At 47.4% G+C, this 18,199-nt stretch overlaps 2 protein-coding genes across 2 annotated transcripts in view; both read right to left on the bottom strand.

Moving 5' to 3' along the window:
* LOC142210231 (ABC-type organic anion transporter ABCA8-like) overlaps positions 1-2,041 on the bottom strand; it is a 55,496-nt gene extending 53,455 nt beyond the window's left edge. The window contains exons 1-2 of the mRNA XM_075279257.1: positions 1,981-2,041; positions 1,370-1,644 (exon numbers count right to left, since the gene is read on the bottom strand). The gene's annotated coding sequence lies outside the window, so the exon portion shown is untranslated. The remainder of the gene's footprint in view (positions 1-1,369; positions 1,645-1,980) is intronic.
* Positions 2,042-11,436: 9,395 nt separating this feature from the next.
* The window catches only part of ABCA5 (ATP binding cassette subfamily A member 5), an 84,995-nt gene continuing 78,232 nt past the window's right edge, over positions 11,437-18,199 (bottom strand). The window contains exons 36-40 of the mRNA XM_075279253.1: positions 18,071-18,190; positions 17,825-17,974; positions 17,562-17,641; positions 16,345-16,400; positions 11,437-15,967 (exon numbers count right to left, since the gene is read on the bottom strand). Coding sequence (XP_075135354.1) covers positions 15,863-15,967; positions 16,345-16,400; positions 17,562-17,641; positions 17,825-17,974; positions 18,071-18,190 — 511 coding nt within the window. The 3' untranslated portion in view covers positions 11,437-15,862. The remainder of the gene's footprint in view (positions 15,968-16,344; positions 16,401-17,561; positions 17,642-17,824; positions 17,975-18,070; positions 18,191-18,199) is intronic.

Below are 18,199 nucleotides of genomic sequence, written 5' to 3'. Positions count from 1 at the left end.
ATAAAGGTAACTGGTATAAGAGGCCATTGATTTCCACACTTATATTCACATGACCGGGGATGAAAACAGCCATGATAAACGTCCATCTCCGCAGTCTCTCTGCACCAGAGGGGCGGCCATTTTCACAGATATCTTATATACTGCAGTGTATGGAGGGATCCATGAAAGCGCAAAGCAATAGAACATGACCTATGTTTTGAAAGTCTGTGACGGCGGACAATCAGATGTTTGGTCAGACAGTAACATTAATGTGGCCGTGTGATGGCCATTAAAAAACCGCCAATCACATGGCCGATATTCTCTGTCAGATAAGATTGTGTTAGGCTGAGTTCACATATTTTGGAAAAGCTGCGTTCTTAGTGCAAAAGGGAGAAGAATAAGGCCGGGGACCCCTCATGGCGTAACCGTCTCGTGATTTGCCTGCGGCTGAAACACAGCGGGGAAAAAAGCTGCTTTTTACAGTCACGGCAAATCGGTGAATTCCATCCCCATTTTGCAGTTGAACATGCACAGCAGACACGTTGTGATTTTCTAAAACCGTTGCAGTTTTGGAAATAGCAGCTTGTCACCTATACCTACTGATACAGAGGCAGCTTCCCTATAGGTATAATGCAAGCAGAAAGTCCATAGAGGAAACCTCTGCAAACGTTCTGTGCAAGGCAAATGCACCAATTTTTTTTGCAGATTTAATGGCAAAGATGTTGCTGATTTACGGCAGATTTCACTCTTTGCAATGCAGAGAGTGAAAATTCTAATAAAATGTGCCCCATTGGACATGTCGCAGATGTTCTGCATGCAATTGAAACGAAAGGTGGCATGGGGCTGGGGTCCTGGGTTCAAATCCTGCAAAGGACGACATCTGCAAGGAGTTTGTATGTTCTCCCCGTGTTTGCGTGGGTTTCATCCCACACTCCAAAGACCTACTGATGGTGGTGTGTGTGTGTGTGTGTGTGTGTGGGGGGGTGTTGAGTCTTCAGTGTATAGAGAGTATACCAAATATTACCCGCATGCTGAGGAGAGAGGAAAAACATCCACGTATGAAGTGCTATGTATGTCAACACATAACAAAATTTGCTTGCTGATTTTGGTGCAGATTCAGAATCCCTGATATATTTCCTGGTTACATGTAGACTTACCCTGAAAGTGATAACATCAGTGCTAAGAAACCTGCAATGGGGCAGAATACTGTGGATGTGGGAATCAGCAATATTCTCACTTTGTCACAGTGAAGATGTCCACAGCCTATGGATGAAGTGTGTAATATCTCTCCCACTTGCCCAATACTGTAATCTGCTGTGACCTTTACCTGTGCGAATCTGCGGATACTGTATCCGTCACATCGGAATTGACCCTTAAAGCGCCGACTTACCCTGAATTCTTTGCTCGGCCGCAGGGTAAACACTGAGAAGGGCTCAGATATTGAGGCTTCTGATGGGAGAAAGTTTCTTGTCTCTCCACTTCATGTCGTCTTCTGCTGCTCTGAAGTTTAGGACTCGGAGGGAGGGGTAGAGATCTTACCGTCTGTTTCCTCCACTAGAAAGTGCTCGCTGATCATTCTATTCTGTATCCTAATAATGCTGGAGAGTCATCACGTGATACGTCTTGGAATCGTTCCATTGGTACAAATACAGCTGTGCTGATACACTGTAACAAAAAGAAGAAAGCGAGTGACAAAAGCTTCATGTAACAAGAAGGTTCTGTGTAGGATGGAGACTCCTCTGCTGGCAGGAGAAAGACTTGGCGTGAGCTGGGACACATATGTAGTGCAGAGGAAATCGTCTTGCACCCCCGTGAGATCGGAGCACCCCTTAAAGCGGCGGTTCCATTTGATAGAATACCCCGTCCTGAACGTAAGCGCAAATCACTTTCATTAAACTATCAGATGGCTCCTGTCTGTTAAATTTGCTGTCAAGTAAAATAATATGAGACAGAAATGTGAGGAATAGGTGGCGAGTCCAGCAGCTCCTTCCAAGGCATTACCTGTGCCAAGACCTCTCCAGCCCCGGAGTGTAATAACTGGAGCACACGGGAGGTTACTGACTCCCTGTTGTCTTCTGCGCTTCTGACGGACATCAGGGACTGCCAAGGTTTGTGATTGGACCATCATGTAGTGTCATGACACATTGACACAAGTATTGCAACGCTGTTTCCCAGTCTATGGGACTGCTGGAGATAGTGGAGTGCAGTGCCTGGCTATATCCATAGAAATGATACAGAGTGGCAGGGCGCATGCTTCATCCGCTGCTCCACTCCTATGGGGGAATGGAGCATCTTAGTAGTCAGACCCCACTGCTTAGCAAGTTATCCTTTGTCCATTAGATAGGAGATAATTAAACCTTGGATCAATCCCTTTAATGACTTCAAGACTCTAGGCTTGGCGGTACCGTGACCAATGGGTACAGAGACTCTTAAATGGACATTGTTTAGGGGTTCAGTCTCTCGTAATGGGGACATAGAGTAACGGTTGTAGCCTAAATAGGCTCCAAGAGCAACTCACTTAAACTTAGCTGGGCACACCTTCAGTCTCAGATCATAAACGGCAGTGCCCTCTGCGGCCCATTGTACAGGCGCGCCCCAGGATGCAGTATAAAGCGACTTGCAAAAATCCAGGGACATTTCCAGTTACTTTAAGATACACCAGTCGCAGGTAAGGCCACAGTCTACTGCAAGCCAAGATGAAGAAAAAGGCAGTTCACTGCCCAATAGGATCTCAGGATCAACATGTCTATGGTAACGTAACATTGTAAGCCGGCTTCCTTCACTTCTGGGTGCGAGCTGAGCAGCACTTAGGAGCAGCAGATAGTGAAGCCCATCAATGGAAAGCCACGCCCTAAAGCCCATCGATGGAAAGCCTCGCCCCTAAAGCCCATCAATGGAAAGCCACGCCCCTAAAGCCCATCGATGGAAAGCCACGCCCTAAAGCCCATCGATGGAAAGCCACGCCCCTAAAGCCCATCGATGGAAAGCCACACCCCTAAAGCTCATCGATAGAAAGCCACGCCTCTAAAGCCCATCGATGGAAAGCCACACCCCTAAAGCCCATCGATGGAAAGCCACGCCCCCAAAGCCCATCGATGGAAAGCCACACCCCTAAAGCCCATCGATGGAAAGCCACACCCCTAAAGCCCATCGATGGAAATCCACACCCCTAAAGCCCATCGATGGAAAGCCACGCCCCTAAAGCCCATTGATGGAAAGCTATACCCTAAAGCCCATCAATGGAAAGCCACGCCCCTAAAGCCCATCGATGGAAAGCCACACCCCTAAAGCCCATCGATGGAAAGCCACGCCCCTAAAGCCCATCGATGGAAAGCCACGCCCCTAAAGCCCATCGATGGAAAGCCACACCCCTAAAGCCCATCAATGGAAAGCCACGCCCCTAAAGCCCATCGATGGAAAGCCACGCCCCTAAAGCCCATTGATGGAAAGCTATACCCTAAAGCCCATAGATGGAAAGCCACGCCCCTAAAGCCCATCAATGGAAAGCCACACCCCTAAAGCCCATCGATGGAAAGCCACACCCCTAAAGCTCATCGATGGAAAGCCACGCCCCTAAAGCCCATCGATGGAAAGCCACACCCCTAAAGCCCATCGATGGAAAGCCACGCCCCTAAAGCCCATCGATGGAACGCCAAGCCCCTAAAGCCCATCGATGGAAAGCCACACCCCTAAAGCCCATCGATGGAAAGCCACGCCCCTAAAGCCCATCGATGGAACGCCAAGCCCCTAAAGCCCATCAATGGAAAGTCACACCCCTAAAGCCCATCGATGGAAATCCACGCCCCTAAAGCTCATCGATGGAAATCCACGCCCCTAAAGCCCATCGATGGAAAGCCACGCCCCTAAAGCCCATCGATGGAAGTATGGGGCAGTGGTCCTGAATAAGAAATATATAATTGTAAACTAAGCTGCTAAATTATTCTTAGAGGTCTGGTCTGAGGTCTTAATGTGTTTAGTGCTCAGGGGTCTTTATTTTGGGGTCTATTTTGGTGTTTTCACTAATAATAACACATTTGGATGTGAATAGTTGCACAGTCCGTAGTGAGACGTCCTATAAATTATTGCCCCCCCCCCCCCCCCCCCTTCATGGCTGTCTAGCGTCTTGGTTCTTCTGAGATGAGACAATATGGATGTCTTCTGATAGACGTGTGAGGTTGTACATACTATTTGTCACAAAAAGGGGCAAAAGACGGGACAAAGGAGCGAAGGTCAGGATATTGGGCTGACAAGACATGGATTGTTATACACATAAGATGGTGACAAGAGAGCCGCTCTGTTCTCCCCGCTCATTAGATTCCACATCTCTGGGATGTCCGATGGTTTCTTCTGCTCTATGTAACATCTGGCACACAGTGAATTCAAATAGGAAATTGGCAGGAAAAGAAAATGCTTACTGGGTCATATCACTGTCCCCTGATATCAGATTTTGAGGAAAACTATTTTTTATCTTTACTTCCCCCGCCCCCGCAGTACATGGGACAAGATTTATGTGCTTGATGAAGGTTACATATACTTATAATGGGAAATATCATGGAACACAGAAGGTGTAAGGATCAGCTTAAAGGAGAGGGGAGGGAGAGACAGAGGGGTAAAGGAGAGGGGAGGGGGGAGACAGAGAGGTAAAGGAGAGGGGAGGGGGGAGACAGAGAGGGTAAAGGAGAGGGGAGGGGGAGACAGAGAGGTAAAGGAGAGGGGGAGACAGAGGGGTAAAGGAGAGGGGAGGGGGGAGACAGAGGGGGTAAAGGAGAGGGGAGGGGGGAGACAGAGAGGTAAAGGAGAGGGGGAGGGGGGAGACAGAGAGGGTAAAGGAAGAGGGGAGGGGGAGACAGAGGGGGTAAAGGAGAGGGGAGGGGGAGACAGAGAGGTAAAGGAGAGGGGAGGGGGAGACAGAGAGGTAAAGGAGAGGGGAGGGGGAGACAGAGGGGTAAAGGAGAGGGGAGGGGGAGACAGAGGGGTAAAGGAGAGGGGAGGGGGGAGACAGAGGGGTAAAGGAGAGGGGAGGGGGGAGACAGAGAGGTAAAGGAGAGGGGAGGGGGAGACAGAGGGGTAAAGGAGAGGGGAGGGAGAGACAGAGAGGTTAGAAGAGAGGGGGAGGGGGAGACAGAGAGGTAAAGGAGAGTGGGAGGGGGAGACAGAGGGGTAAAGGAAGAGGGGAGGGGGAGACAGAGAGGTAAAGGAGAGGGGAGGGGGAGACAGAGAGGTAAAGGAGGGAGGGGAGAGGGGAGACAAGAGAGGTAAAGGAAGAGGGGAGGGGAGACAGAGGGGTAAAGGAGAGGGGGAGGGGGGAGGACAGAGGGGTAAAGGGAGAGGGGAGGGGGGAGACAGAGGGGTAAAGGAGAGGGGAGGGGGAGACAAGAGAGGTAAAGGAGAGGGGAGGGGGGAGACAGAGGGGTAAAGGAGAGGGGAGAGGGGGAGACAGAGAGGTAAAGGAGAGGGGAGGGGGAGACAGAGGGGTAAAGGAGAGGGAGAGGGGGAGACAGAGGGGTAAAGGAGAGGGGGAGGGGGAGACAGAGAGGTAAAGGAGAGGGGAGGGGGAGACAGAGGGGTAAAGGAGAGGGGAGGGGGAGAGACAGAGAGGTTAGAAGAGAGGGGAGGGGGAGACAGAGGGGTAAAGGAGAGGGGGAGGGGGAGACAGAGGGGTAAAGGAGAGGGGAGGAGGACACAGAGGGGTAAAGGAGAGGGGAGACAGAGAGGTAAAGGAGAGGGGAGGGGGAGACAGAGGGGTAAAGGAGAGGGGAGGGGGAGAACAGAGAGGTAAAGGAGAGGAGAGGGGAGAGACAGAGAGGTAAAGGAGAGGGGAGGGGGAGACAGAGGGGTAAAGGAGAGGGGAGGGGGAGACAGAGAGGTAAAGGAGAGGGGAGGGGGAGACAGAGGGGTAAAGGAGGAAGGGGAGGGGGGAGACAGAGAGGTTAGAAGAGAGGGGAGGGGGGAGACAGAGAGGTAAAGGAGAGGGGAGGGGGAGACAGAGGGGTAAAGGAGAGGGGAGGGGGAGACAGAGGGGTAAAGGAGAGGGGAGGGGGAGACAGAGGGGTAAAGGAGAGGGGGAGGAGGACACAGAGGGGTAAAGGAGAGGGGGAGACAGAGAGGTAAAGGAGAGGGGAGGGGGAGACAGAGGGGTAAAGGAGAGGGGAGGGGGGAGACAGAGAGGTAAAGGAGAGGGGGAGACAGAGAGGTAAAGGAGAGGGGGAGACAGAGAGGTAAAGGAGCGGGGAGGGGGAGACAGAGGGGTAAGGGTTAGTTCACACATAAATAACGTGTGGCTTATTTTGCCACCGGAAAAAAAAGCTTCCTAATTAGGAGGTTTTTTGTGGACCTTGCCAAGCTTTTTTTGGAGCTTTGTTTTTGTAAAAACAGCTTAAGGGAGCATTCACACGGAGTAACACCGGCCGTAATTTGTGCTTATTTTTACTGGCGTAGAAATGCGAGGGTCACGTTTACGCTGCGTTTTTTTTTACTATAAGCGTATACGTGGCATTTTTTGCTCATGTAAACACTTAAAAAACGCAGCTTAAACGGAGCGTTTACGTGAACAAAAAACGCCGCTTATACGCTCATAGTAAAAAAACGCAGTGTAAATGTGACCCTCGCATTTCTACGCCAGTAAAAAGAAGCACAAATTACGGCCGGCGTTACTCCGTGTGAATGCTACCTAAAAAAAGCCAGGCTGTTTGCTGAAAAAACCGCGTTGCGTTTTTTCAAAAAAAAAAGTGTTGCTTATTTTTGCAAAAAAACGTGCAGTTTTTGCCTCCCATTCACTTCTATTGCTTTCTTCAGGCGGAAAACGCCTGAAGAAAGGTCATGTCGCTTCTTTTTCTCTGCTAGCAGTCTACATAGACTAACATTGTATGGAGGGGGATTATGACGTGGATTCCGCTGTCAAAATCCTCCTCCATGTCCCTGTGTGAACTAGCCCTAAAGGAGAGGGGAGGGGGAGACAGAGAGGGAAAGTTCATTGACGAATATAAACTATTACAGGAGTCTGTCAGCAGTAAACTGGTTGTGAACCTAATCCCAGGACCTTGGTGCGGTTATTCTACAGTTTCCAAGTATGCCTCTGTGCAGCTCTGGGGCCCCATTTTCATGTAAATCGCATATCTAGACATGAGCAGGCAGATCATCACATCTAAACATAATATCCCGCCATATACAGCTTTACCTTACACCACTACAATGACCTGCTATATCTATACTGCTGCTCTTGTGCTCGGATCCTCTGCAGCTCTCGGTGTGATCTGTGCACTTCTCCCTGCTGGTTATAATACATGGAGTTCACTCTCATGCTATGTGGACACGGTTATAACATCTGCACTATATGACGTCATTTCTCATGTACATTTCGGTATTTCTACCCTTAATGACCTGGTTTTAATATCTTGAGCGCTCCTTTAGAGAATACGTATTCCCTTACACATCTGGAATGTAAGAAGAGAACAGCTGCAAAGAGACGTCAGAACACCAGAAAGCAAACGGATCCGATCTTATTGTAATGTCATCAGCTATGTATAGAAGAGAGACAGTGCTGGACGTTACCTGGAGGCGGCCATATTGGAAGCACACACTGGAGACATTGCAGCAGGAAGAGTTTGCTTTATGGCAGCTGCAATGCATGGACTATGTAGTCTCTCTGAATAGATGTGATCCCCATTGCCCCTTTCCTAGTATAATGAATATGAGATGACTCTGCCTCCTCTGTCCCAGTCTACACAGCAAAGCTGAAAAATCATCTGCAGAATTATATGTTGTCTGAAGCGTACCAGGCTTATTCATATGGAGAATCACATAAATATACGAATTCTTTCTCTTTCAGATCAGCCATGTCCTCAGCATTCTAAAAAGAAAAGGGTTAAAAAAAAAATAAAAATCGAAAACGATTCAACGTAGACAGTGTGATAAAGTATAACATAACCAGTACTGATCAGTTAAAGGGATCTTACACCTAGACCAGCAGATGATCAGACAGTTGAAGAGGCTGTGGGTTTAAGGTGAGCGTTGCGCCCTTTTTAGTACATAGCAAGCGCAGCACCATAAATTGTTCCTGGTATCACAGCTGAGTCCGTTCAATTGAATGCCTATGGCTAAGTCCTGCGTTGCAGAAACGCAGCTTTTTTTGTTGCAGATTTTGTTACGGTTTTCTGAGTCAAAGCCAGGACTAGATTGGGCAGAAGGGAGAAGTATAAGAACTTCCTAGATATTTCCCTTTCCTTTTGTAGCCATTCTTGGCCTTGGCATAAAAAACCGCAACAAAATCTGCAACAAAAAAAGCTGCGTTTCCGCAATGTGGGGCCTCAACCTAAGGGTCCATTTACATGGAGTTTTTTGGCGAGGCTTTTGGCACTGAATCAGTGTCAGAATCCACGTGGAAAATACTACGGGTTCCACTAGTTTTTTTTTTTTCTTTTGCAGGTGGATTCCACCTGCAAAATCAACGCGAAGAATGGGAGGTGGAAAATCCACATGGAATTGGCAAAAAACAGGTTGAAAAACCGGTAGCTGGAGAAAAAAAAACTTGTAAATTTCCTAAAGTGGATTTTTTCCTCACCAAAAAACTCTGTGTGAATGGAGCCTAAACGGCTGAGTTCACACGGGGTTTTTTGGTCAGGATTTTGACACGGAATCAAGATCCTGACACGTCAAGATCCTGATCAAAAAAAACGCCTCCCATGGAAATCAGAAGAAAAAAGAAGCAACATGACCTTTCCGCCTCGCGACACCTCCTTCCCAACTAGGCCCATTCATTTGGGCCTAATCCGGAGCGGAATACTGTGACTGGATGCCGGTGGGTACGTTTTATGGTATTTCAAGCTTTGCTGGATTTACCTTTGTCTGTTGGAGATACAGTTTCGCCCCAGCAGAAAGGGGTCCATGAATCCGTGCAGAACGTTTCCGGATCATTTGGAGTTGATCATAACAGAGTTTATGGACTTTCGGTAAGTGGGCTGTGTGTTTCCCCTTTTCCCACATATGATTTTTGAGAAGCCAAGTACAAGCAGTCCTAAAGAACTGAATGGAGCAACAGTGGCCACGTGTAACCTGCCACTCCTTTCATACAGGAGACATGGGACCCCACCAATCATATAATGACTAGTGGGGGGCTCTGCAGTGGGACCCCACCAATCATATAGTGACTAGTGGGGGGCTCTGCAGTGGGACCCCACCAATCATATAGTACCTAGTGGGGGGCTCTGCAGTGGGACCCCACCAATCATATAGTGACTAGTGGGGGGCTCTGCAGTGGTACACCACCAATCATATAGTGACTAGTGGGGGGCTCTGCAGTGGGACCCCACCAATCATATAGTGACTAGTGGGGGGCTCTGCAGTGGGACCCCACCAATCATATAGTACCTAGTGGGGGGCTCTGCAGTGGGACCCCACCAATCATATAGTGACTAGTGGGGGGCTCTGCAGTGGTACACCACCAATCATATAGTGACTAGTGGGGGGCTCTGCAGTGGTACACCACCAATCATATAGTGACTAGTGGGGGGCTCTGCAGTGGTACACCACCAATCATATAGTGACTAGAGGGGGCTCTGCAGCGAGACCCCACAATCATATACGTCTCCCTTATCTTGTCATTAGGGGATTACTTGTTATTACCAAATTACAAATTTAAGAGCAAACATAATATTACAAAGTTTCTAAATCCAGGTAAATCTTATCTGGGGTTTCCAGAAATCTGTTTTCTCCAACCCCTGTCCTGCTGGATCTTAGAGCCCTCAGTGTTTGGCATGGCTTGCCTTGTGCCCTGTATAATGCCATCCTACAAGCGTTCACGGCTGGATTTTGTCATAAGTAGTAGCTGGAGGGCTTATGGCATATACAACGGAAGTTCATGATCTCTTAGATGACGTCCAGACTTGTCCTATGTATTATACTTTTACCTAAATTTTTCTTTTACCAAAAGTCCAAAAAAAATGATAAGTTACGGTAAGTCATTTTAGGCAGTTGTTTTGCTTTCATGAGCCTCCATTGGTAGCTGCCAGGAACAGGTTCTTGGCTGAATCAGTCTCCTTCCCCTCTGGCAGCTGATAATATAATCCCTTCTTACTTCCCTTACTTTTATACTACCATGTACTACAGAGACTGCTCCTTGTCTTTCTATTGGCTGCCCTGCCATGGGGAGAGTGACTGAGCATGTGCGTTCACCAACAGCTCACTCAGTAGACTGGTACATTGCTATACAATTTGAACACCAGGTGGCACCATACTATGCAAGTTATAATTTCATGTGGATAGTACATCATCTTGGACATGTCCTCACCTGTGTGTGACAACTTTGACTTGCCTGTCTGCTGATCGCCTCTGTAATCGGGCCGTGCCTGCTAACTTGTCAATCTAAAACCCTTCAAGGGGGTCAATTCTGTCTTCTGAAAACCTGACTTAGACGTGCTATGGGTCGTCTTCACCTGAACACCGCCAGGCTGTGCTGCAGACATATTGTAAGAGAAGACAGACACATCCATGTACTTGTAATATCAGTGCAATCCATGTTTATTACTCAATAACATCATCTCAAAGGTGAAACACAGAAGTGCTGCAACGCTACAGCAAGATAAAAGCCGTCTCCGGTATTTGGTCAAATCGTTGCATTTCGGAGCCCTTCTGATGCCACGTTTTAGGGGCAGGTATCAGGTGACATGTCATGCATTGCAAACACAAAAAAACGTGGATTTTCTCTGTAAGGCAAGTTGTCATAAAACATTCCATTACTGTCCCATTTTATCATAATTTAGTGTTCAATGTGTTTAAAGGGATCCTATCAGTCAGGCAAAATTTTTTCTAGGTACCACGTTGGAATAGCCTAAAGAAAGGCTCTTCTTCTCCTACCTTTCGTTGTCTTCTCCGCGCCACCGTTCGCCTACAATCCTGGTTCTTGTCGGTGTGCAAATTAGCTCTCTCGCAGCACTGGGGGCGGTCCCCAGCACTCAGACAGCACTGGGGGCGTCCCCAATGCTGCGAGAGAACTCTCCAGCGCCGCCTCCATCTTCATCAGCAGCGTCCTCTTCAGCCTCTTCTTCCGGCGGTGGCTTGTAACTTCTAGGCCTTGGGCAGAGCAGACTGCGCATGCCCACAGGCCATGAGAAAATGGCCGCTTGCACAGTATTGTAAGCAGCCATTTTCTCGTGGCCTGTGGGCATTCGCAGGCTCTGCCCAAGGCCCGAGGCCTAGAAGTAACAAACCACCGCTGGAAGAAGAGGCTGAAGAGGACGCTGCTGACGAAGATGGAGGTGGCGCTAGAGAGATCTCTCTCGCAGCATTGGGGATGGCCCCAGTGCTGTCTGAGCACTGAGGCCTGCCCCCAGTGCTGCGAGAGAGCTAATTTGCTTACCATCAAGAACCGGGATTGTAGGCGAACGGCGGCGCGGAGAAGACAACGAAAGGTAGGAGAAGAAGAGCCTTTCTTAAGGCTATTCCAATGTGGTACCTAGAAAAAATTGTGTCTGACTGATAGGATCCCTTTAAAGGAAAACCCTAAAATAAGTCAGTGGGATCTATTTGGGTTGTTCCGTTGTCAGCAGTACTGGGCACTGTCACCGCTACGGCTGCAATGATTAACCATTTACAGGCTGTACAATACAATGTCTATGGATATAACGCCGTATCCTGTAGATCAGTAATGTTTGCACTATAAGGGTCTGTTCACAGGGTATAATTTGGAGAGGAATGTAAGGGGAAGTTCACATGGGGTTATTTGGTCAGGATTTTGAGGCCGTATCCGCCTCAAAATCCTGACCAAAAAGACAGCTCCCATTGAAATCAATGGGAGCCGGTTAGTTCATTATTCTGGGAGCTGGTTTGCTCTGGCTCCCGGAAAAAGAAGCGACGTTCTTATTCTTCAGGCCGTTTTGCCTCATGATTCGGCCTGAAGACACTCCCTCCTCCGGACTAGGTCCATTCATTGGGTCTAATCCGGGGCGGAGTGCCCGACTGGATGCCGGTGCAGTGCTGGACACTGCCTACCATTCCTCTACATTTTCTGCCAGGGTTATATCCACAGGTGAAGGCAAAAAAAATTTCAGATTTGCAGCAAATTCTTTGACAATCTACATGTTGTGCATTGGATTTCACCCCTTGCATCGTAAAAGGTGAAGTCCATGGAGGAAAGTTCTAGAGGGAGTTGACCCTGGTGATATTTCTGCAGCATAATAAGATTTGTTCAGCTCTCCGCCATTTTGCTGCAATCTTATTCCACGAATCTGGACAGAAAATCTGCAGCTCCATGTGAATATTTCCCAATCCCATGAGTCCCTTTTGCTGCTGGTACATTGGCGGGTTGTTGCGGCTTTGGGGTATCCCATCATGTGATATTTGGGGCTCATTACCTTTTAGCCTACACAATGCAAAGCACTGTTGGTAAATGAGCCGCCCTGGGGTCTGACAGTGCGCCCTGACATTAGACAGACCCTACGCCAGGGGATCACTGCTGGGGCAGTTACCGATCATGAGAACCCAGTACAATGGTCGCACATGCCCGGTTATAAGTCAACGAGACTGATGAAGACAGACGTGCACAGGGGGGGACATGTGCACCAGACACAGGACCTCTGCTCACATGATCGGTGGGGTCCCCGCCAAACAACCCCATTCGTCCCCTTTAAGCCTAGCATTATATTGTAGATTAGGATACACCCTATAGTGCTGTTGGTTTGGGCCAGGCCTTGCCGCAGTAATACAGAGGTGAGAGCTTGTGCACTATGGGCAGTATGTAAACCTGTATCGCACTATACACCTACATACAGTATATATGGTAGCGGCGGCGAGCTCACTGCAGGGTAGGGATTCCGCTTATCATTAATCTAATAGTAATCATCTTTACCATTATAATTTATTACAACATTATAAAAGACAGCAATATATACATATATGCGTCTGCTCACTGTATCCTCAGTCGTCGCGGCCGCGCTCAGTCCCTGCCTATAATACTCGGTATTATATATGAATAGCTCTGTCTTATGGTAAAATAAAATATACGTACATTCCTTATAGTAACTTACTCTAAAGGGGGTCTCCGCGTTGATGTAAATCCTGTACCTGCGGGGGCCTTGCTTGCTGTCAGTGAATGGTTTGCATTACATATAGAAGCTGAAAACCCGTCCGGCTCACTCCGGGGAATCCACAGGGAATTTAACCCCTTAAGGTTCCCCGTGGCGTCCTGCAGCAAAAAAAGCATCGCAGAAAATCACGTGGCAACATCCCCATTCCCATGACGCTTTGGAAAGAACGTTTGCAAAGTTTTCAGGAAATAGCATCCCTGAAAGCCGTTTTTTGACCTTCGGGATGCAATCATTTTTGTGGAGTTTTCACCCCTGTATTTTCCATTTTTCCATAAACCCAGCTGTATAAAGGCTTGTTTTTTGCAGGAGGAGCTGTATTTTTTAGAGCGCTGCTTTGGAGTTTACAGTACATTGAAAAAGTTTCATTTTGTGGGTAAGAGGCGCCAGGAATTCTGCAACATTTTGGGTTTTGTTATTCTATAGTTCACCAGAATCCGGACCAAAATGCGCCTGCTTGAGGCTAGCCACGACTGTCACGGCTTCCGACAGGCGTGGCTTTCTGCTCCAGGCCTAGTCCGGAGGGATTGTCTCAGTTTCTGCCACAGAATTTGCGTCAAGATAGGGCAAGTCGCTTCTTTTTTTCCGCAAACAAAAAAGGAAATGACCGGCTCCCATTGAATTAGTTGGGAGGCGGTTTTTGGACCCGGATTTTGATGCGGATTACGGACTAAATAACGACGTGTAAATCAGCCCTTAGGGATCGTGACCATGCAGCCTCTTGATGTGATGCACTGGAATACTTCTACTAAATGCAGACAGGCAACCTATTACACCCTGCCGCAGACATGATCTAATAGGAGTATTAAGACTGCAGACATGGAGGCCACTGTTAGATCCCCATCTGCTATAGCACCCCATAACCTTGTATTGGGGGAAGACAGGAAGGGTGATGGGATGACAGGAGGAGCCTAACCACTTAAGATGACACGGTCACTACCAACGGCAGCATCTAAAGGGTCGAACAGCTTGGATTTAAGTTCTCTCTGATCCCGGCTGTATATATGTGCCATATACTGTATATATATATATATATACCGTATATACAGTGGGTCCACAGTCCCTGTGGTGCAGGTTATCAGCCATGTGAGCAGGACAGGTTTTCCCAGTCTTGGGCATTGTGTTTACTTTTTATGATACAATGACTGAACTTCATTTACATCCATGTGGACAATCCCTTTAAAGCAATCTCTTATTATATAGTAACTTTTTGCTATTTGTAGATTTCTTATATTATTTCTATCTCCTTCCATAGATGTGCTTCTCTGCTTTCGTCTACTATTCGCCTATTCTATCCTTACCATCTACGCTCGGATCGTTCTTTGCTAATTTTCCTCTGCTCGTAATCTTGCATAGCAAAGTCTTGCAGGCACAGATGTGTGAAGATCGGACACGGTAATGCAGAGACTAAGAGAAACGTACAAAAAAAAAATACTGTACTAACAATAAAAAGAACAACAGCAATTTCACATGACCCCTCCCCCTCCCTCGTCTCCTGGACTACTGGTTATCACGTCAGACTCTCCACTTATTAAAAAAACAAACAAAAAATCTTCATTTTCAGTGCAGATTGTGTTTCAGCCATGAAACACTCAGACATTCATGACTTGTTAAAGTGCCTCATGTGCACTTCAAACATGGACAGCTAAAGGGTTAAATTAGCAGATGCAGAACTGACGGGATCGGGGTAAAAGCTGCGCACTGCTGCCACCTACTGGTGCAATTACATAGAACCAGTAGACCCCCTCAACCTATTCCTTAATGGGTATCCCGACTACTTTATGACTGATAGAGAACCTTCACTGATACCAAGTCCTGCACAACAGCGCCCCAACAGGCTGAACTGGGAACTGCTACTGGCCAAATTCACCTGCACGGCGAGTAGCCAGGGAAAGGATCAGGGCCGGTGAGTGTCCCAGAGGCGAGACCCCCACCCATCATAATGTCATGGAATATCCTATCAATAAGCCATCCGTATACAACATGGGAATACCTCTGGTAAGTATGTATAGAGTGGGGCAACGAACTTACTATTTAAAGGGGTTATCCAAGCTTTATTAACTGATAAAGGAATCTGACACCAAGGCGTTCGGGTGAGCAATGAGAACCAGGCGCACCGCTGTACATTGTAGAATGGCTGTGCTTGGTGTCGCCGCTCAGTATCAATCGCTTGAATGGGACTGAGCTGCGAACAGGCCATGTGACTGATAAACATGACATCGCGTGGCCTTTGATGTCACGTTCATCCCAGGTGACAAGCCCCTCCGATCTTCGATTGTTCATCGTTTGATAAAGCCTGGACAGCCCCTTTAAGATGATTCCATAAGGTTCAGTACATAACACTAACTAACTAGAGATCCCCCTAAGATCCCAAGGACCGCGGCTGAAGGAAGGAGCATTGTTAATGTCCATAAATCTCTCAAGGTAAGGGGCAGAGACCCCCAAGAGATCTCACAGTAAAAGAAGGAAGACTTGAGGTAATACAACATGACAATCTCAGTAAGCGCACAGGATTCGTCCTGCTGATATATATTACACGATGATGGAGTCGTCACAGTGCCGGAGTGTCTGCAACATGTTAAAGCACTAAATTACTTATGAGGTGCTTAGGAACCTTTAGAAACCTGAATGTCGGAACCCTCCGGTTTTCAAGTAAGCTCAGCGCTTGGGGTTTACAGACACAGCACAGTCCTCAGCCAGAGGGGGGCAGTAACACCGCACCAAAACAATGCACCATTGGTCCTCGGGCAAGGCTCGGAGTCACGCCGCTTAGTACGCTCGTCAGGGTGTCGTTTTTGATGCAGCGTTCAGAAGGCAACTCTATCCTCCTGTCTCCTGTTCCAGCAGAGGGTGCTGTTCATGGTGGCAAAATTGTCTTCTTCTTCCTGTTCCTTGGCAAGTTCAATGAAGACCTGGTAATTGCAAGAACAGGACACTGATTGTTACAATCTAGATTGGATATTGCAGCTACCTATAATCATAAGCATGCAACTACTTTCTCTCCGTGCACTGTGTGCTATACTCCAATCACCACCAGAGCTGCATTTACAATGGATACGACGCTGCATCTGTCATCATTGTGCTGACAGACCTATTCCTAACAAGGCTCTGCAGACACACAGAACTAGCAGGGGTATACGGTGAGAGTTTTAAGGACCAGTCTGGGCCCTTATTATTGCAAGTTTTCCAAGTGCCATGCTGGTTCAGCTCTGGTCTGCAGCGCCCAGGCTTTATGCGATCTACCAATATGATATACATCATTACCAAACCTAATTTAACCGTTTATTACCTGTTCAAGCGTTGACTGTGAAAAGCTGTACTCCTCAACATTGAAGGAACGCTTCACTACAGAAAATAAGAAGATAATGTCAGCGTTATACATAGTATACATATAAAGATGCTGTGATAGTGAGGACCTAAAGATTAAAGGGGCCACGGTGTTCCAGCTTCATTGTTTATCGAGCCCAGTGCCGTACATTTAGTAGTGGCAGTGCCTGGTACTGCAGCTTTTTGCAGCTTACCCTGATTTAGTGCAAAAAAGTTCAAAAGCAGCGGCACCGTTCTGTGAGTGTGAACATACACCAAATCACTGGATCTCAAACTAGATGATCTGGCATTCAGGTGGTGCTCACTGTTAAACAAATAGTCCAATATAGTGCAAAAAAAAAAAAAAGAAAAAAATCAGGGCACTCACCAGCCAGTAGTAAAATTCACCAAACTTTAATAATCTTCCATAAAAATAGGCACTTGAACAGCATTTACAGACGGGGGTAGGGGAAGCCTGATGAAGTGCATTTAGCACGAAACGGTCGTCGCTTCATTTCTTCTACATTCCATCTACCCTACCCCCGTCTGTAAATGCTGTTCAAGTGCCTATTTTTATGGAAGATTATTAAAGTTTGGTGAATTTTACTACTGGCTGGTGAGTGCCCTGATTTTTTTCTATTTTTTTTGCACTATATTACCCTGATCTAGTATACTGTAATACCTGACACGGCCATTATTTAATGTATTGCACTGTGTCTGGTAGGCAATGACAAGGGTGCTGCACTTACCAGAACAAAGACTTCAATGAGTTGACAGGTGGGTGCTGGAAGTCACAGCACCACTATCTGATATAGCCTATCCTAATATCTATATTAAACTCCCCTACATAGCGGTTAATAGGGACTATGATACTGATGGCTGTGGCCTCAGCTCTGTACAATGCATATTGGCTATGGAATTGCAGCTCAGCGCCATTTGTTTGGATGGGTCTGAGCTGCAGCACGGCCCTGTGTTCTTTAAAGGTGATGTTGCTGCCTGACAATTGGAAGTGGAGTTCAGTATCATAATCCTCTATAAGCACTGGGATAATAAATGCATCCCCATCAGATACACGCTGCCTTCCACTCATAGTCCTGGCATGTTACAGGATTTTGGTGAATACAGAATAGATATTCTACAAGACGTCTTCTGCCCCATGAAAGTATGACATAGACAGAGATGTCACTGTATAACTATTACCTTGCTCCAGGTTGAAGAACGCCTGCGACAGGGACTGGACGTCACTTTTAGGAACTTTATATGACATTAATGAAGCAAAACTGAAATAAGGAGAGAATTCTAAGTTAAGACGAGCTCGTTACATACGGACAGAGAGAGGAATAAAGGGCTGAATAATGAGGATGTATCCGATGTAGCAGAGAAGAAAACGTCATATGGAAAGTGCTGCTGTCCCTTCCTAATGTTTAGGTTATGTGAGTGTTGTATGAGACGTGTAGACTCACCTCTCTTGGCGGCAGGCATTAGGGAAGTGTTTCAGGACCTCCCTATGTAGTAGCTCCATCTGCTGCATCCCGGAGTCAGCATCCAGCTTCAGATCTAACGCATAATGACGGCCAAACTTGCTCTTCAGGTGCTGAACTGACCCGATATATCTGTAACAAGCAAGAACAAAGCAGATTACCTGTTGTCTATCCTTCCTGCTATTATTGTAGGTGCAGAAGTGCCCCCTACAACAGATTTGCACCCACCTCAGCTGCCCGGACACCATAATTGCCACCCGGTCACACACAGCTTCTGCCTCCTCCATGAAATGTGTAGTTAGCACCGCAGCCTGCTCCTTGCCCTTGAACGTAGAGCGGATCACCTTCCTGAAGATG

The sequence above is a fragment of the Leptodactylus fuscus genome, chromosome 6 (genome assembly GCF_031893055.1).
Source record: "Leptodactylus fuscus isolate aLepFus1 chromosome 6, aLepFus1.hap2, whole genome shotgun sequence".
Lineage (NCBI taxonomy): Eukaryota > Metazoa > Chordata > Amphibia > Anura > Leptodactylidae > Leptodactylus > Leptodactylus fuscus.
The sequence above is the reverse complement of the archived record's forward strand: the minus strand, read 5'-3'. Positions and strand labels throughout refer to the sequence as shown.